Source organism: Puntigrus tetrazona, chromosome 10 (genome assembly GCF_018831695.1).
Source record: "Puntigrus tetrazona isolate hp1 chromosome 10, ASM1883169v1, whole genome shotgun sequence".
Taxonomy (NCBI): Eukaryota; Metazoa; Chordata; class Actinopteri; order Cypriniformes; family Cyprinidae; genus Puntigrus; species Puntigrus tetrazona.
Window position 1 is genome coordinate 6,516,986 of NC_056708.1, and position 21,130 is coordinate 6,538,115.

The 21,130-nt window shown below is 38.2% G+C and overlaps 1 protein-coding gene across 3 annotated transcripts in view; it reads right to left on the minus strand.

Moving 5' to 3' along the window:
* Positions 1 to 21,010, minus strand: part of loxl2a (lysyl oxidase-like 2a) — a 21,999-nt gene extending 989 nt beyond the window's left edge. The window contains exons 1-12 of one of the 3 annotated variants that reach the window (XM_043250136.1): positions 20,879 to 21,010; positions 18,962 to 19,243; positions 17,854 to 18,029; positions 10,338 to 10,546; positions 8,982 to 9,198; positions 7,161 to 7,344; positions 5,491 to 5,642; positions 5,238 to 5,405; positions 1,452 to 1,617; positions 1,002 to 1,242; positions 764 to 879; positions 39 to 175 (exon numbers count right to left, since the gene is read on the minus strand). In XM_043250136.1, the coding sequence (XP_043106071.1) occupies positions 39 to 175; positions 764 to 879; positions 1,002 to 1,242; positions 1,452 to 1,617; positions 5,238 to 5,405; positions 5,491 to 5,642; positions 7,161 to 7,344; positions 8,982 to 9,198; positions 10,338 to 10,546; positions 17,854 to 18,029; positions 18,962 to 19,229 (2,034 nt within the window). In that variant the 5' untranslated portion in view covers positions 19,230 to 19,243; positions 20,879 to 21,010. Of the gene's footprint in view, positions 1 to 38; positions 176 to 763; positions 880 to 1,001; positions 1,243 to 1,451; positions 1,618 to 5,237; positions 5,406 to 5,490; positions 5,643 to 7,160; positions 7,345 to 8,981; positions 9,199 to 10,337; positions 10,547 to 14,962; positions 15,123 to 17,853; positions 18,030 to 18,961; positions 19,244 to 20,878 lie in introns of those variants that run through there. The other 2 variants (XM_043250137.1, XM_043250138.1) reach the window with 2 other exon arrangements.
* Between the last annotated feature and the right edge of the window lie 120 nt (positions 21,011 to 21,130).

Sequence of the window (21,130 nt, forward strand, 5' to 3'; positions counted from 1 at the left end):
CCATTATTATTATTTTTATTTTTTAGTTAAAATGCTACCTGGAAAATGTAGTCTCCTGGTTTGACATCTGTGATATCAATCCACTGACAATCAATGTCATGTCTATAAGTATCCCAGCAGCCCACGGTAATGCCCTGTTCACCAAAGTTGGCACAAGCATACCGTTTCTGAATACCTGGATCAAAGAAAACAGCCGTTTCATTATAGGAGGTATAAGATGTATAGGAGGTGACAAATGTATGACAAAAATGTAACCAATATATATTTTTACGGGCAAATATGATGTGAAGCTCAATGAAATATATTGTTTTAATTGGAAAATATAATACTTTTAACCTTCATATACCAAAATAAATTTCAAATTGGACAAGAAAGTACATTTCCAATATTGCAGTGGCCTTCATTTACACTACACACAAACGTGAATAGCCTAATAGATTTATAAAGACTATTATTAATTGTTGATATTATTTATATATTGTTATAGTCTTTTTTTTTTTTTTTTTTTTTAGAAAGTATGTTGCTAGCTAATTTTTTCCAAATGTGTTAGTATTAAAGTTCTTTGTGTTAAAGTTCACGTGATTGTATTTTCTTTGACTGAACATATGTAGGTGTATATATTGCATATGTAATATTTAAAATATAAAATATATATATATATATTAAAAAAAAAACATTTATATACACTTTTTTTTTTTTTTTTTTTTTTTTTTTTTACATATGGACTTGAACAGTATCAGACCATCTTATAAGAAGTTCTCACCCTCGTCACACTGAGTGTCCTCGAGACAGAAACTGGCCTTGTGACCCTCTGCCACCTTGGTGCCGTTCAGACTCAGCAGATCATAATGGGTAAAAACCTCTATGCTGTGATAATGCCTGCAAACAGACACAACAAAACAGTTATACGAGACTTTAAACATCATCACACTGGTACAAATGACTCCGTAACACATGTAACGTATATATGCTTGTTTTATGGTGTTTACTGAGGGTCTTGCCTGTGACACTCGTGCCAGGTCCAGGCGTGGTAACCCAGTTTGGGTCTGAAATCTGATTGGCCGACGTTGTGTATCTGGGAGGAGAAGCGGAGCAGGCGGCGGTAGGAGCTGTGGTCGTTCTTTTTGGCAGTGCTGGACAGGCAGTTCTCCTCCATGGCACACTGTAGAGCGTACATGGGCCGGTCCTCCAGATAGGTGGTCTGCTCTACCAGCTGAGCGTTCAGCACCAGGTCAGGAACCGCTGAGATCAGAGGTCAGAGGTCAGACAGAGCGGATTCCTGCACGCTTATCAGTCTAGACAACTGGGGCAGGTTAGAAAACATTGGGCTGATGATGATCCGTGTTAAATTGAATTATGTCACAGTGGAAGTGTATGTTTGGAACTGGTTTTCAGTTTACTTTTACAATAAGCCTGTTAAAAGAATGTGTCATGAGAGGTGACCGTCTCACCATCAGAGCAGGAGACCCCAGCAGCGAAGCGGCCTCCTCCTTTGGGACAGCTGATGTGTTTGCCGTGATGAAGACACTGAGGAAGACTCATCTCAGTTCCTGAGCATCTGACCCCACTCATCACAACATTATCTGCACTCGCATCTCCAGCCCAGTACCACGTCTCCTACACAAACACACAAAACTCATGAGTTTATCAGTTATATATTAATATATATATTATATAATTATTATATAATTGTTACAATGCAATTGGTAAAATATTCATTCTGGACTCTGAACCAAATCAGCTTGTTTTTCAAGAACAGTTTTAATATTTTGTCATTTTCAGAGTTAGTATCAGTCAGTTTAGTACATTATTTTAGCACGTCTAATTGAAAATAGGAAATACTTTCATGAATTAAAATATTCTTTAAAATATTTATACGAATTGATTTCAAAATTAATTGAATTTCAAAAACCATAAAAACGTTAGTTTGTTTTCATTATAATGAGCCCGAAGCAAACTTAGGACAATGGGTATCTGGGTGTCATTACACCTTCTCACCAAACGAGGGCTGTTCAATCACGTTTTCCAGATCGGCTGAACGTGATTCGAGCATCTGCTCCCAAGATTGCATTTCATTACATCTGTTGCATAAGTTTAGAGGTCTGAAACATGCTGTACCCCACAAAATGGGAAAGTCTCTGTAAGTGTTCTTGACTGCACAAACATATGTTCATGATGAGTAGTCATCTAGCATAATGGTGTGTTTTCCGTTTGTTTTGTGTTAAAGCTGAGTCACAGCCTCCTCTGACAGATAAGCCTGCTGGACTCCCGCCGTGAGCATGTGGGCACATTCTGTCAGACTTTCCCTAACTCTCCCCATTGTAAAACCCTCCACACATGCCGTCTGGAAAGAAAGACCCACCGGTCCAGACTGTCAGACAAATATTTAATGGCCACTCTGACATCTGGAAGTTGTATCTTGCACTTTTCAAGTTCGGTAACAGAAAACGTGACCGACAGCATGTTGGTAAACAAGCTTCCCAATTAATGCATCATTTAAATTCCTTTTAAGTCTCTTATATTCACTAAGGCTGTATTTATTAAAAATAAAGAGCAGAAATATTATTCAAATTCAGAATAGCTGCTTTCTATTTCAATATATTTTAATATGTAATTTACTTCTGTCATGCAAAGCTGAATTTGAGCATCCTTTCAGTCTTCATTGTCACATGATCCTTTAGAAATTAATATGCAGATTTTCTGCTCCAAAAAACCCAAAACAGTATCATAGTAGAAAATAGTGCAGATTGATATTTTTGTGGAAACCGTGACATCGAAAAGAACAAACATTTAAACACTATAATATAATCTCTTTAATAACATGACTAACCAAAAGTGATGGTAATAGTCAAGATACAAATAAATGTATAATTAGAAATAAATCATTTTCCTATCTAGCACCTAAACTCTGGAACAATCTCCCTAACTCTGTTCGGGAAGCAGACACACTCTGCCAGTTTAAATCTAGATTAAAGACACATCTTTTTAACTTAGCCTACACATAACACACCAACACACCTTTTATTATTCAAATCCGTTAAAGGATTTTTAGGCTGCATTACTTAGATTTGCTGGAACCGGGAACACTACTCCTAAAATACGATGTACTTGTGACATCGTAAAAAGAATGGCATCTACGCTAATATTAGTCCTGTCTCTTTCTCAATCTGTTTTCACAGTTTGTATCCAGACTAGATGGTGGATCAGCACCCAGAGATTATGTTCATCAGAGACCAGAAAACCTAGATGCGCCCGTCGACAGATCACCAGATCCTGATGCTCACACACACACGCACACGCACACACTAAGTCATTTACACTACCTGACACAGCTGCGTTTAAAATTGAACTGGAGGTTAAGTGCTGGGCGTCCGGTCAGAGGAGAACTGACCCCAACTGAGTCTGGTTTCTCCCAAGGTTTTTTTTTCTCCATTCTATATGCATGGGGTTTTGTTTCCTTGCCGCTGTCGCCTCTGGCTTGCTTGGTTGGGGACACTTAACTTCTAGTGACTATCGTTGAATTGACTACAGAGACCGTCTCTGCATTTAATAAGAAATTGGTCACTCTTATACATCCCTGTCATTATACATCCCTGTCATTATACTGTACAGTGCTTTGATGCAACCTGTGTTGTTAAAAGCGCTATATAAATAAAAATGATTGATTGATTGAAATCTATAAGGCCAAAATATATAATATATATAATATAAAATAAATATCTATATATATATATATATATATATATATATATATATATATATATATATATATATATATATATATATATATATATATATATATATATATATATATATATATATATATATATATGTATCAGTAAACTCAAAGAATATGTGCTAGAATACGTGGAACAGTAAGCTCTTCATTTTATTAAAAATAATAATAATTTGGAGATAAAGCCAACATTAGATTTCAAAATTGATCACAGTTGTACACCTTCATTGGTCTACAATGCTAAAAAACACATTAAACCTGTCTAGTTTGGCTTTCTGGCTTCATTAGCTTAAGCTGAACTCTTAAAAAAAAAAAAAAAAAAAAGCTAAAAAGAACAGTCTGTCTGAGAGACCAAATAATACCAACAAATCAGTTTTGGCTGTTTTTTTAAGCAGGACTCCAGTTAAACCAACACCACTCTAGCATAAACCTGGATGATTCATTCCACCAGCCTTTTCAAGAGGGACCTATAATGACCGTGAGTGACATGAGATCTAACTGCTTTGTGTCCCAAAGTTGAAGCCGTTACGGCCATAATGTCTTGACATGCAGCCATGTGCCTCAGCTAGTGGCAAATTTCAGTCAATCATCATAATAACACTTAATCATGGCATTACCCTGCAGAAGCACTTTAGGGTTTTCCAATTTCCACTCATAAAAGCGCCCATCAAGCCATTCCCTCCATGCCGTTCCTAATGCATTAATAGTTTCCAGGCCTGTATCACCACGAGTTTGTCACTGGGCTGTTAAACACCCGTCTCTAGTCCTGCCATCTCAGCCCTAAACAGTCTTTATGATTTTAAAATGCACAGTCAAATATTAATTATTGAAATCAATGGGATTTCATAGAGTTGTGGGATCCAGGAAACTAGTGGTCGATTAAATGGGGACACCATACTGACATGGTGTAGATATGAGATGTATGAGGGTACATGCCAAGTATCCAAAAATAGTCTCATACAAATGAATGATATGAGTCACTGTGGCTATTGAAAGTGATGGACTACTGATGGTGGTCCCACTAGATCAGGGGTGTCAAACTGAATTCCTGGAGGCGCCGGAGCCCTGCAGAGTTTAGATTCAACCCTGTTAAATCACATATACTATGCATGTCTGAAGTACTTGATCAGCTGGATCAGGTGTGTTTAATTAGGGTTGCATCTAAACTCTGCAGGGCTCCGGCCCTCCAGGAACTGAGTTTGACACCAATGCACTAGATGGTTAAACCAGTGCTGAAACCAACTTTATATATATATATATATATATATATATATATATATATATATATATATATATATATATATATATATATATATATATATATATATATATATATATATATATAGTGTCAATCACGTTTATATACTGTCTAAGAATATTTTGTTCATCATAAAAACAAATCAAATCAGTTTGACTGTCTGCATCTATAGAAAGCATTTTGATAAAAGATGAAAAATAAAAAAAGTGCATTTTAATATGAATCAAAACCGCCTGCATGTACCTGAAACGCATGGCTGGCGAAGCCTAAACCCAGCTGTCTGCAAACCACCATGGCCTCGATCATCCCCCAGTTTTCACTACAAACGGTTCCCCAATGCAGAGAGCCGTTGTTCTCAGTCAGAACCTCCACACGTCCCTCATACGGGTTCCTTCCACCGCTTAGGCGTATCTGTTGTAGTCGAAAGTACAAGTTTGTGCATTTTAACTAGTGTTAGAACATTAATAGAACATAAAGAGGGTCTAAAGGTCCTCACCCTCTTCTGGAAACCCATGGCAGGTATATTACAGCGAACAGCGGCATCCTCCTCATGACTGCAGCCCAGAGCATCGTTATTGAAGTAACAGTCAGTGAGAGATTTCTCAAATCCAGAGCACTCCACCTCATTCATGTGGACGGGACCCATTCCTGAGAAAACACACATTCAGAATAAGTGGACAAGGAATATTGATTTGAGTTTGAATAATATTTTTCAGTTTGTATGTAGCTTCTGTTAAATAGAATAGTAAAGAATTAGCAAATTTTATGTTACATAAAATATTCCTGATATATTTAATACACAAACTTAGGATACATTTTTTAAATGAAAATGTATATGGTCTCAAATGTATTGCTCAAAGGCACATTTTGGACCTAAAAATGGAATTCAGCTAATATACACATCAAACAGATGTAATACTCAGATCATTTACTGGAATCACATGAAATAAATACAGCAAAGGTTTATTCAGTTCTCTGATTATCACATCAGATGACACTGCATGGGGTTTAGGAGGGTGATTCAGGAGAACTGAAAGTAGTATTTGTTTAGTCTAGAACAAGCACAGAGTTGTTGATCTCGCTCTCAACTTTAAAAGCAAAAGAAAATAAAGCTTTAAAATACCACAGAAGGACCTTTGTTTGGTAAGAAGGCATTTTAATGTGAATCAAAACAGATTGGAGACTGATTTAAAGTAGGTTTTATAGCTAAAGGCAAAAGTAAATTTGAAGATTGGCAGCTAATATTATTCAGTCCTGAAAAAAGCCTCTTGTAGAAAGAAAAAAGCATTGTTCTTTTCTTAAAATTTACTTCCAAACATTCTTTTTGGCCATGTTACATTTCCTACAGAGTTTATATTCAATGAATTATTAAAATTATCATTCTAATTTCAGTATGAATGCAACAAGCGCGCAAGTTTTAAGTATCTCTGGACGCGTGTCTCATCTTTCGTCAAGTTCTTTGAAAATGGATTTTAAATATCCATTACTGTAAGAACCTGTCCAAACATCAGCCGCGGAGCAACTATCTGCACATGCAGTTGCAGCGCAGATGTTTCATTATAGATGAGTGTCCTAGCCAAAGAATGTTCAAATAATCTGCCTCTCATGTGCCCCATCAAAGACTTTTTAGTAGTAAGCAGTGATCCATGAACGTCTGATGAATGCCAGAGACAGAGGCTGCCGTAGATGTTGCTGTTTTAGAACAATGTGTTTCCTGCTTAATGGGTATGCATCATCTTCTTTCCAAAAACGTAGATATTAAAAGTGGCAGTTGTGAAATCTAAGCAATGCGTTATTATATGGTTAGCTGCATTTTATTAGTTGCATTTTTTTTGTTTACAAGCAGAGGAATGCACATGATGAAGACTGACATGGAAATGGAAGAGAAGACATAAGTTGAATAAACTGGCGAGATACAACTGAATATACGGATTAATATATCACGCAGCCCTAATACGAGCACTTTCATTTGTGTTCTGAAGATCCCCAAAAGAAGATCATATAAATTTGGAACGACATGAAGTTTTGTAATTAATTAATGAGAGAACTTTCATTTTTCCTTTAAGATTATTCTAAGACATGAAGATAGTTACATGGAGATCAAAGTACTGATTCTTATAGGATTGACTACCAACCCACCCCATGATCCATCTTTTTAGAACCAACCTTGTCCTAACTTAGCTCCAGTGAGAGCTTCTTTGGCACTTCCAAAGCCAAGTTCACGACACATGACCGAGGCAGACCTCATGTTCCAGTTATCATCACAGACAGTTCCCCAGACTCCATTCTTCAGCACCTCCACTCTTCCTTCACCAATATTGGAACCTCCACGCAGACGAACCAGGGGTTGCTGCCAAATCATGAAAGAAATCAACAGGATGATCAGTCGACACACCCTCAGTGACCTGTGTTTGTTCAGTCTCTGTATATGGACCTGATTCAGGTGATTCAGCCTTTCGGATGATTTGTTTACACACACTCACTTCAGATCTCTGGGGCCATGTTGGAATATTATGCAATCTCCTTTTCTTCCAAAAGGAAATCTGATTTATTGTAATACAAGACTGAAAAGTCACTGTGACATCCAAACCGAACGAACATGATGATTCACAGGAAAACAATAGAAGAGGAAGCAATTCTTTCCAGAAAAGTAAGAGGCTAATAGATTAGGTAAAACAGACTTGCCAAACGTTCCACAACTACAAATCATCTCTGAGAGGCACTATAACCTTCACGTTCAGCACTCCAACACGCAGCCCTCTACAGACAATTCGAGAAAAGAAAAAAAAAAAAAAAAAAAAAAGAAAAGTTGAAAACGAATCTGTGTGTGTTCATTAGAACAAACAAGTAGTCTGTGAATCCAGTGCTAACCGGAAACAGCTGATGGAAGACAGTCCAAAAGGACTTTTCCTTCCTTCCTTTGGAAAGCAATTTTTATTCCAGCATCACTTCTTGCTGCAAAGCAGTGTTTGTAGCATGGGGCCGCAAATACAAACTTAATTTTCTGCATGTCATTATTGTCCATGTTTGTTATGTTCTAGTTTAAGGACATAATATACTAATCCAATAGTGCAACCCTTATGAAAATGAACCATTGTTTTACTATAGTGTTTACTATATGTTTTTTTGGAATTATAGGGGGAATTATATCACAGAAATAAAAACACAAAACTGAAGTACTAGGACAATATTGCAAGAACTATTTCCCCAGTACCATTTAAAAGGTTGCCTTCACAGTCACATTGAGTACTAAGAAGTGAAGTAAGCTGGTTGAAAGCAACAAAATTTGTGCGCAAACTTTAACAAGCGAAAAACAAAGAACAATGTCAAAAAAGAAAAGTAGAACTACGTTAAAAATGGAGGACGCTGAGATTCGTGTTGTGTTTTTGCTGTGTCCCGCGTTTTTTTCAATAATGGGCATGTAATACTGATGTATACGTCAAGCGATTTTAAAACGGAAAGAAGGACTTAAACTATTTTTGGCCGAACAATTTTGGTTGTCAAACATTCAGCGCATCCCTATGGAAAACCTTATGAAAGATGATCAGAAGCACATTTTCTGTTGCTGCTGGTAATGTTGATGCTTAGGAATACTATTTTTAGTAGTTTAGTAGTTTTTTTTGAGAAAGCGCTAATAGCTACTACCTTCAAATCATGAGGCCGCTAATGATAACTTCATTCTCTGTTAATTGTACATGCCATAAACTACTATTCTCTATTACCTTTTCCAGGTTAGATATATTCTACAAAGTCTAAGGCCTTTGTATTATATAATGGCTCGTTTATCAACTGTCTATCTGTGAACCCAAGGCTAACCAGTACGCCTTGGGAAACACAATCGTGAATGACTTTTCTTTTGCTAATGACACTGATCCTTAGCAAAACTATTTTTATTCCAGAGTCTGTCCTTATTTTGATGCTAAGCGGCGCTAGTGATTACAACTACTTAAATTGTAAGGCTACTCATGCTAATTCCACGCTACCAACCTCTGGTCTGTAAGCCTTGCGGAAGCCGGTGGAGGGTGAGGGGGCAAAAGCTCTTCCAGGCACGCAGCTGACCACCACAGGCAGGCCACGTCCACATGTGCCGTTCCGCTTGGGCTCCAAGGGTTTGCCCAGCCTACAGCTGGACAGGTGGGCTTCATTTCCTGTGCAGTTCACCGAGAAACCCCAGTAGTTCTTTCTCTTGCGCATGGACAGCGATCTGTAAAACAGAGCCACAGATAAATATCAGTAATTAATTGTGGATTTAAACTCATATTTTAGATATTTCATTCTTGTTTAGGAGGAAATCGCAACCATTACTCAGAGGGACATGCTATGATTACTATAGGGAGCACACATTGCCTGTGGCGGTATTGCTGTGCTAACCCAATAAAACATGACATTTCCCATGATTCCACAGTCCAGAGAAAATCCTATTTTAGCAAGGGTCACCAAGCATCTTGGCTTAAACAATCTGTGAAGCCTGCAGGTTTCCTTTCATTCAGATTGGGAAATTTTTAAACACTTTTTTAATGAGTACAGCATGTTTTGAGTTCTGTTAAAAAAATCTCAATAGCATATTTTTGGTTTATACGCAGACTGTGATGTAAAGCTATTTATAATATCATAAAACGGTACATAATGTCAAAATGGTATTTTTTCAAAGGCATGCATGAGCAACATTACAGGCCCAGACTGGCAGGGAGGAAAAGTTAGATCACGTGGACCAAAAAGCGGACCATTATGAAATGTTCCAACAAACAAACATAGACTAACCTCATCTTTAAATATCACCGGGCATTACTTTCTTTAGTATTTTGCTTAGTTTAGAAATGAAAACATCTAAAAAAAAAAAACAAAACATTTTCTGAACATTTCCTGGAATGTTTTATTTTTATAAACTCGAACAAAAATATAGGCACTGGCTATGAACTTTGTGTGTTATAGTGTTTTAAAGTACAAATGTGGTTAAAACACCCTAAAATGTTAATTTATAGGCAGTTATACTATAAAATGTCCTTAGAGTTACAGTGGAAACACAATGTTCTCTGCTAGATGGGATGCGGCCAAGAATTATGTTGGGAAACAATCTGGCCATGATTCACTTGAGGAGGCGTTCACACACATCTGAGGACTAAATAACTCTTGTTGCCTGTTCGCATGGTAACTTTTAACTTGACAAAGTTAATGCTACTTTCGGGAAACCCTGCTTTCTTTCTTGTCTGTTTTTTCCTTGATTTTTATTGCGTCCTAATCAAAAAGGCCTGAAAATGTATCTTTTTTTTTAAAGAGATCAAATTCATGTTTGACTCGTGGCCGTTTATCATACAAAGCAAAGCAGCAGGGACTTTTCCTTACTTGTAGACTTTGTTGTTGTATTTTTTCTCTCCGGGGAATCCATACATTCCACAGACAACTCGGCTGTTCAGGGGGGTCCACTCCTCATCGCAGATTTGCCTCCATTTCCCCCGTTCCTTAATCTCCACGTAGCCTTCCGTGACGGGTATGCGCTTGAGGTGGGATGAAATGGGTCTTATACGGATTTCTTCCACCCGTTCTTCGAGAGTCTAGGGAGGAAAAAAAAATATAGAGTTATCAGTCATTATCAGAATTCCCACAACATTCCCAGAATTGATAATTTATTCAGTTCACTTCCTCAAGTAGCAGTAAATTACTTGGAAAAAGCTCTGCAGACACTGCTTCAGTCAGAAGATTGTCTTATACTCCTTCAGGGTGGAATCTGAGGGCCAAACCGAGGAGCCAGATAATTCATGACTCACATTTGACAAGGCTGGCCAGATACAGTTTATAAGACAAGGCCAAAATTGGAATTTGACCAAAAACCTCGCTTCAATATCTCTAAAAACATTTTTAACCAGTCTTGCGGTGGTCATCCTAGATTTTGAGGAGTTCATGAAGTTGTAATCCAATCCATTAAATTACAGGAATCTTATAGCTCGAAGGAATATTAACCGCTATAAAATTCAAAAGCATCTCTGTTAGCTCCAAAAAATAGGGGGCTGTTTGCCATGATATCAACTAAAAGGAATGTTTTTGATGTGTAAACCCAGCAATGTTCTACTATTAACGGGAAGGTGGTTACCGGACATGTTTCAACTGACCACGATGAACATAAGACGAAGACTGTGGCTTCTAATTTAATCTTGGCATGTGTAAATGTGCATGTGTGTGCATGAAAGAAAAGAGAAAGAAAGTTGGCCAACGGGATGAAGCCAAAAGAATGTGGCGGCCTCACATGGACCTAAATGCTGTAGACGCAGAGAGAGCAGAACTGAGCTTAATGTAAATATTACTATATAAAGGCCAGACCGATGGGTTGGGTCCAGTTGAAGTGGGCTCTTGAGTCAGACACATCACTGTTTGCTTAAGCAACGGAAGTCTGGAGGAAACCAAAGAGCTGAGTGTTGAAGCTGAGGGCGTGAGTCAGGGTCATCCAGCCAGATGTGCCCCCGCCAGTTGCCTGATAGTGTGACCTCCGCCTAAAGAAACCAGACCAGACACCTTCCACTGCATATTTTTAAACCAAAGAGACACCCTGTTTGATAAATCTGTTTTTTCACCACATAGAAATACAGAATTTGATCTACTATGATGGCACAGGTACATTTGAGTTTGCTGATGGAAAATACAGTTGGAATGTTCATAAATCCTCATATTTATATATACAAAAAATGTCTAGCAGGTAGTATTAGCAGGACTGACCAAAAATCTGTATCACGGTTTCATGGTTCATCACACCCTGACTGTGTTTGCTCAGAATGCAGAATGCATGAGAACCACTGCATTTTAAAAAATAATAATCTAAACAAGCATATGCAACATGAGCAGTTTTTTATATGAATTAAATAGCATTATATCAAAATGTAAAGCAAAAACAGTCTGATCTTAGATTTCTTGAATTAGGCTATATAAAACCTCTCTCCATGAAACTAAACTGCAGACGGGCTGAATGAGAAATGCAAATTCAAAAATCAGCAACAACAACAGCAATGCACTGTTACACAGCAGCAACATTATATGCATTATATGAAGGTAAAATGAAAAGAAAATACCATACCATATACTCCCCAATTCAGCATTTATGTTTTTTTCCCGCATTTTGAAGTGAGTTTTCTCTGCCTGTTATTTTCTCCACTTTGAGTTTGAGTTCACCATCCCTAGAATCAGTGGACATTGTCTAACATTACATTGCTAAGCCACTTATTTCTACGTATTTCTTATCACCTACGTTGCAGGTGTTTGGTGTTACATCAAGCCCACTTTAAGGGATCAGTATCAGTCTAACAAGTAACTTTCTATGTACATAATTCTTGAATCAACAATTTATGCCTTATGTTTGAAGAATGTCTGGTCCAAGACTCGACATGCAGTGACCAGCAATGAATGTGCTATAATCTTCCTGACTGATAGGATGACAAGTTTGACAGGAGCTGTCAAGAATTCAAATCCATTGTTTTGGGGGAATTCCTAGAGACACCAAGGAAAACTGACCTTATTGAGGTCTTTTAACTAGAAAATACTGTGAATATACTTGAAAGGTATTTTCATGTTCATAAAGCTCAATAGCAGAGGAAAGCACTAACAAGCAAGGTCTTGCGTTTAATTCAAAGTGAACTCCCATTGAAATCAATCAACTCCTATTGAACTCTTCACCTTATGCAAAAAGTTAAAAACATGTCTGATATTGCTGCACAAATAAAATACTGAATAGTGCCAGAAATCAATTAGCCACCAATATCGCTCGAGTCAAACAAAGAATCATTAAAAAGCAGCATTTTAGCTGTTACTACATGCACATCACCACAATCCTTGGAGAGGAACTTTTTCCATTTTTAATGTCATTTGTAACACTTAATATTGTAGGAGTTAATACTTGCTTAGTTATCACCAAAGCACTCTCTCTTTTGTTGGTACATTACAGCACTAAATTTTTAAGATGCTTATTGAATTAAGTCACTGTTCATAATCTAAATGTATATGCATACAATCAAACCGACGTCATCTTTCATTCAATCACATCAGCTTTACATCTGATGTCCAGGCTTATTTAGGAATGAGACTTGACAAAGAGTTCTTTGAGACTGTAAATGCTGTCTGTCAGCTCATATAGACTAGTACGTCTGAGACATACGCACTTACAGTTATTCATATAAGTGAGAAACCATTCCCACATCTGACTGTGTTTAAGAGCGAGGGGTCCACGTTTAAGCGGTGGAAACGGTAGCAGTAAGACTGGAAGCCCCTCGTAGTCCAGACATTCCTCAGTCGCTGAAGTGCCAGCTGGGACAGAACCACCTTCTTTTCACGTTCATGGAATCCAGATATCAAAATATTTACATGCCGTTAATGTTCCTCCTTAGGGCTTCTCGATGTGGGCGAGGGAGAGGTGACGGTGTCTGGTACAGTCACGCAGTCAAAATCTCCTCTCTCATTCACTTCCTGCCTCATGTTTCACGTTGGTCCTCCACGTGCCTGTTCTAGGGACTCAAGTGAAAACACTTGTTGATTGTGCAGGTTTGTGGTTTTGAGGAACGTTCGAGGGAACTTTAGGCACTTTTTTTGAGGAAGTAGATGATAATGGGGGAAAATGTGAGATCCAGCTGGTATACTGATTCTTAGCGTCCAAGAAAGAGGCTACATGGAAAACATCTGGAATCTCTCCACCGTTACAAAGGCGAACATATGTACAAGCTATCATTCCCACCCCCCAAAAAGCAGTTTCTTCAGCTCAGCGTGTCGTCACTGTCGTCATATTCACACCACCACTCAAAAAGCCAGCCTGTCTACAACTGTCTGAGAGGAATGCCATTTTCAGACATGCTTTTTGTCTTCAGGGTCATCTTTGTGTCAGGGCATCACTTATAAGTCTGTGTGCATGAAAGAAATAAAGAGGGAGGACAAAGAAACAAAGCATGACCAAGTTAATGGTCACCTCAGCAGTAGTAAAGGGTCACAAGGGTTCCATGAACAAGTCAGTTCCAAGGAAACGTTTCAGCTTAACATGACCCCTGAACTCTCATTCCACAGATCATCTCTGTGTGTATTTAGACCCTGGAGATTATTCCCAAAAAGCTGGTCTTCTATAATTCAAGAGTTGTTCTGAACACCTTGCAGACGAAAACACTAGTCAGAACAAGTCTTGGGTTCTGGGAGAACATACGAGTCATCATGTCATAACTTAATACAGATATATCTACAGATACGGATATATAGCGGCAATATATATGTTTAACAGTCAATTCAGCAAAAGATCTTGTAACCTTATAGTAGTACTTCAGTGCGATTTGATAATATTCTGAGAAATGTTTTTGCATATTAATAGCTTCTAAAATTTATATTTCACTGTTGTCCCTGACAACCAATCACTTAAACTGGATTTTGGATGAAAACCGGGAAGCTTGTGACTGTCCTATTGACTACCAAGTAAATAACACTGTCATGGTCAAGAAAAGCAGGAAAAATATCATCGGAATACTCTGACACCAGTGGTTCAACTGTAACGTTATAAAGTTAGGGGAATAATTCTTGTACAGAAATAAAACAAAAATGACTTTATTCAGCAATTTGGCATCATAACATACACCGATACTATTCTTTCATACTTTTCTGGGCCGGAACAATAAGATGGTCTACACTATGACACAAGTAGCTTCTTCAGATTTAAGCAACTTCTTTGCCAAAATAACAACTTTGCCAGCACAGACTGGCAGAGAACGTTCAAAATGAATGTCCAAATTTTCTGACTTGCTAATAAACACTCAAGAACTAGTTCTCAAAATACTTTTTTTTCAGTCTTAGCTACCAGGTATCGGGTACATGTGTGATAATCCAAAAAAAATCTGCATTCTAACCTCACATCTGACCTCCCCTCCCTTTACTTTTTGTTTTCCTAGTTTTGAATCTAACAGCTTTCTTAGTCTAGAAATCTAGCATCTTGTTGGAATGTGAGAGAAAGCCAAAACCTTTACTCCTGGTGGAAAGTCCTGACCTGTGACCTCTTCAAGCTGCATTTAGCATCTAAGTTCACCACTAGTGCATTCTGTTGAGGCCGACACTGGTTTGGTGACTTTAGAACATTGGTCTCAAACTCAATTCCTGGAGAGCAACAAGTCTGCACAGTTTAACTCCAACCAACTGCAAATCCCCTCTGCTTGGAAATTTTGAGTGATCCTGAAGACCTTGATTAGTTGGATCAGGTGTTTTTGATTAGTGTTTGATTAACCTGCGCAGAGCCGTGGCCCTCCAGGAATTGAGTTCATGGAGCTCTTTCCTAATGAGCTGATGATCTGAATCAGGTGTGTAGAAAACATGCAAGTTGTGGGTCCCCGGGGGACAAGTTTGAAAACCACTGTCTTAGAGCATGCTCTGGCTAGAGGTCAGTATATATCATTATAAGAATTTAATCTTCTTCATGTCCTGTCTTTTTGCATCATGAACATGACCTTACAATGCTCTAAATTTCAGTTCTTTGGACTGCTAAACAACTGAATTTCATGTCAGGTCGCATTGTATTTTAGCAAGTTGCATATTCTCATCTGCACATATACCAAGAATATAAAGTTGTGCTGGTAGGAAACATCTGCTATAGACAAACATGTAAATAAGTTATATAATCATTAGCTGATTAATTGCAGAATTTTCTTGAACTCAAACCAAATAAAGAGTTTACATGCTCTGAACCCTTGGTAACCACTCTGTGGACCTCCGATTGTTTCCATGTGTGGTGGTGATTTATTTCATTATGCGATAAACCGTTCTTCTGTTCCACTGAATGTTTACAAGAATACAAAACAAACAATTCACTCATTCATTTACCTCTGCGGTCTGTTCTGAGAGCCTGTCTTATTAGTTTAGACAATACATTTGTGTCTGTCTGTGTGTGGTCACTTATTCTTGTACAGAAATAAAACTGTTTATGTTTCAAAGGCAGATAATATGGTGGAAAAAACTGAAAAGGAAAGCAATATAAACAGTTAAATATTTGATTTATCATTCTAACTGAAAAGATAGCACAAGGAGTTTCTGGTGGTAATGTTACAATGCTACTGTGATTGTTAGCATGTTGCTACACTGTTCTGTTTGGTTGCTGTGGTGTTTAGGGATGTATTTTAGCCAGTTTCATCATTAACTCAAAAATGTGAACGTGAAATGCAGCCAAAGGTTATATCTTGGAAACAGACTTTCATTAAAACAAGCATTATGTGCTTTTGCTAGAGGTCATCCAACTATAGTCTTTGAATGACTTGTTTAAACAGTTTCACAAGCCATTAAACCCAGCTAATCACTCCATTTATGGGCTCTGAAATAACGCTAGTGCTAATTTTAATGCTAAACACTGCATGTTTTCAGGGTAATGTAGTGTTTCTTTGCATGTAAATAATAAGTTAATATGATCATAGCATCAAAACCGCAGTATAACCATCTGTCATCTTCTCCTACAGCTTTAAAGAAGGATCTTAAGAGGTAATGTTTGTTGGGTGGAGCGCACACAGAGTAGCTGTGCTGACACCCAGGAAAGGTAAATAAAAGCAAGTAAAAGGTGTTTTCTAGTTTTACCTAAGGATAATATCTGTCACCGTTCGTGATGCTTTACGCATTTGGCACTGTTTGGCTGCAAGTTTCTGCTACCCTTTTTGTTATTTCTGACATCAAATTGTCCATTGATGAGCAAAAATAAACAAAAAGATGAACTCTTGCTTATAAAAACATTGACGCTGGAATGAACACTGAGGAATCCGAGTGTCTGTCTGAGTTTATTTTACCCTGGTGTTTGAGATTTCACTCAGATGAGCTTCACAGAGGAGCGTCTGTGTTTCAGACTTTTGGTATGTGATGCAGGGAAAAGTCACGATTACACCTACCAATAGCTAACAACTTCTCACATTCATTCACAGACCGTCGCCTGACCGGTGACATCATAGGAAGTTGAACCTGACGGCTGGTATTATTCATACCAAGCCAGAAAAACACTAACCCTCATTCAAATCTATTAACCAACAGTCTTTTTGCCTCTCACAATTAAAGAATTCACGTTTAACAGGTCGGATTCTGTTTTGAAATCATTCCTTCCATTAGTCAGCAGTTCCCAAAAAGGCATCAGAAGAGTGGGGGAACGTCTCGGGGACAGGAAGGATCGGGGGGAGAGACGTATAATGTGGTAAAGTCATTAAATCTGGGGGTCGTGGAAATGGAAAAGCACACCATGGGCACTTTGATCTCTCTCAAAAGTCTGTCTTTAAACCAGCTTACCTTGGTTGCTATAGTAACACGGCAAATATACAAATATCGGTTAATTCTGGCACAGACATTTGCATCAAAGGACATAGGGGTGTGTGGACAGCTGGCATGCCATAAAATGAGAATTGAACGCTAATAAACTATTCTAGAGCAGCAAACTCTGGAGAGGAATGTGTGACCTGTGGTAACAGACCTTCACTTCCTTTCATCCAAGAGATAAAGTGACTGGGAATGTACACTAAGAAGAAAAAAAGAAAGCAGAACCGCCACTTTGAACTGAATTCCGGATATGACAAAGATATGTGGTCACTGGTCTAAGACATAACGCTTTTCTGGGTAGGATTCTTGGCTCTTCTGATGGTAACAAAATGTGGTTTTGATGATACAATGCAGTTTTGAGTAGTGCAGTGTCTTTAAACCCTGCAATTTGTAAAAAGGTTTGTCAAAGGCATATCTGGCCTTTTTGAACCCAATTATCACCAGCAGAGCCTTAGGCTTGGTTTAGCTCTGGATTCACATCTGCGCTGCATTTTAGTAAATCCCAGGTAACCAAACACTGTCAACCTCATTTAGGTTAATAAACTAACATGGTTACGTGAACCTAGAGTTGACCTACCTCAACATTGTTGTTCATGGTATTGATGAACCTGTGGCCGGGGATGCGCTTCTGATTGCAAATCACCCCAACGTCCTCGCTGTGTCGGCAGTCTGACACCCCTACGCCATTTGAGGGACATTCAGCTAAAGATTTCTCTCTTCCCGTGCAATGGACATTGTCCAGCCAAATGCGTCCTGTAGAACAAAGAACAATTGTTGGTTTTGTCAATCACCAGCAGTTGTTGTGTGTTGTGTCACTGCCAGGCTACTTAATACACTCAAAGGACCAGTCCAAGTCACAAAATTTACTGTTACTTTACCTTGCCTTTTTCAAAATCTGCATGAAGGTTAGTTTTTGAAGCATATTCTCATAAAAGAATCATTGAAGATGTCACAACTTGTATGCTAACGTTAGACTAAAATAATTCACTTAAAATCTTGACATCTGTTTCCAAAAAATGAATTGTTCTTTAAGCGTTTCAGTGAATATATTAATGATTGGGTTCTCAAGATCATCTCACTGACTGACTGGAAAAAGATACTTTTGTAATACATTTTGAAGCTTAAAAGTGCATTCGGTCTTTAAAATTTCTCAAAGATGTCATGGATCTTTGAAGTGAATAAAGTCATAAATTTCTTATTTGGGTGAATTATTTCGGCTTATAGAAAAATGCCTTGGTAAACTATCTTAAACCACTATAATCTGGCTAGATTTTGTTAGCTTCCTTTGATTTGATATAAAGTTATCAAATATGAACCCTTCCAGAATTTCCCTTCACTATGCATTACATGCTAATTATGATTTTTGCTTACTCTGTGGAAAGTGGAATAAGAGTGGAAGACGAGTGGTTACTCTTCCCATAGGGCTCAATCACAACCCACCCACTGATTTACAATCTCTGGACAGATTTATTGAGACAAATCATCATGTTTCTACGGTAAAGAGACAGAGAGATGAGATTACGTCTGAATCTTGTTTCCATACTTTTTTTAGACTGTCTTTTGGTATCAATTACCGCTAATGACTAAAACATGATGGATTAGCAATAAAGTCCAAGAATATATGCACATCGTGGGTTTTTCAATGGAACAGAACCTTATAATACACCATCAGAATTCTTGCCTACCTTCTCCTTGTCCAAATTTTGCAGATGCGGACCAAGCCACAGCGCCCAGGAAGCCAAGCTCCCTGCATGCGACGTGAGCAGCTTCAATGGAGAAGTCATCATCACAGACAGTCCCCCATTCGTTGTTGTAGGAGACCTCCAGACGACCCTCGTAATGCTTGCGTTTACTACCCGCAAGGCGGAGTTGAATCTTGGGTTGCTGGGACTGAGACTGGGCTTGAACCAAAGCCAAGAGACTAAAGATGCACAATGCAGAAAAGACCGCCATGGCAAAACTTTCACCTGAAAGAGCATTAAACAAGCTTAACAATGTAACATGAAAGAGCCTTCTCTAAACCAGCTGATTAAATCTTTATGAATAAGGCATTTGAGGTCTTCAAAAGAGGTCAAGGGCTTTCCTTCACTAATAAAGAGCATGTGCATGACCATTGTGAACTCTGTCTTTCCATATCAGTCCTGTCCCCACCATTTCTCAAACCCTTAGGCTATAGCAGATGACTAGGGTGTTTACTTTTTCCATCACTGTCAATTAGGGGGGTTTTGTACGAACAAGACCTGCAATTATTGACAGTGTCTGTCAAAGGCATGTATGTCTACTGCATAAAAAACTTCTAATAATTCTGCATAAAAAACAGAGCTCAGCATTTACACAAGAACTGTCAATGAATGGCAGCCAAATAGTTTCCAGGATATCTGAGTTTATAGAAACTTCAGCACATACGACATAACAACCCCCACTATTCACACACATCTTACTGCCAAAACCACAAAGTGGACATTTTCACAAACAGTTAAGATGCACGTTTTGATCAAATTCGTACCTATGTGGGGTAAGATTTTATCTGCACATCAAGATATTAATATTTGCTTCTAAATTATTGTTCATGACACTCCTCCAGGTACTCAGAATATCCCATTTATTGACTGTGAAAATTCCTTCTGTTCCAAACCACTAAAAGCGCCCTTGTCAGTGAGTCACTCCATTAATTTAATGAGACTTTTGCATGATGTCCTAATCACTGTCCAAAAACTGCAAGCTCAGTGCTGAGGAGCAAATTTGGACAAATACATATTTGGCAATTAAAAATTGGGATGTGTCTTAAAAAAATACAAATAAAAACTTAACCCACAACTAACACGAGAGAAAAATGTATCTTAATTCTTAAGAGTTACAAATAGCATGAGGGTTTTTTTTTTTCGGACACACCATAAGACACACTGATACATCAACCACATGTGGCCCCTCAAGACTCAAATTATGAGACAACAAGCATCAAAGTATGATTTCAACCAATAATTTCACAGTGATTTCAATCTTATAAGTTTATACATTTTTCTAAGGGTACATTTTCACAGAATGTACTGAAAGAATTATAAAGAATGTATGAGAAATTATATTAATTGCAAAACAGTAAATCCCAAAAACTTTTGCTGAGTTTTCACAGCCAGTGTTACATATTTATAATGGTATACAATGCTAATAATGATATACGATGCACTGCACGTTATTCATGTCTAATGCGTATGTGGCTATCCGCAAATACAATTTTAAAATATAATTATGATACCAACATGTATTTATTCAATGCATGTGTGCGCACGTTACGTCAGTCACGTGCGTTCATGGCATAACACATCAGTATAAGTGGTTACACCACTTGACAACACCCGAATCGTTAAATACCTCACCATCTTTTTTGGTTAAATAAATTTGTACGGACAAGACAGTACCATTTTAAACGATAGGTTACGCAGCCTACATATTTCCAGCGGTTTATATCCGCTACGTTAGATATGATATAAAAACACCCAACAGAACTCCAAGACGGACTATAAGCCTTTTAAACACTATTCGATTTAAGAATAAATCGTGATATACTACATAACCCGTAATTCTGATGGGCGCCGTGAACTTACCTCAGAAATCGTTGTGAAGTAACGGCGTCTTCCGAGTTACACCCGCAGCTGGATGCAGCAGCGCTGATTTCTCTCAGTATCCTGCAACACTTTTAAACGGGTTTCGCCGCCTCCCCCCAGCACTGCAATCTGAAACCAGCCATCACTGCCACATTATGAAAGTTACAGACGCCGCATGTGTCCGCTGCACATGACTGACGTCACGCTAGGGATGCCCCGTAGCCCCGCGTGCGGCTTCACGCGCAGCGGCGA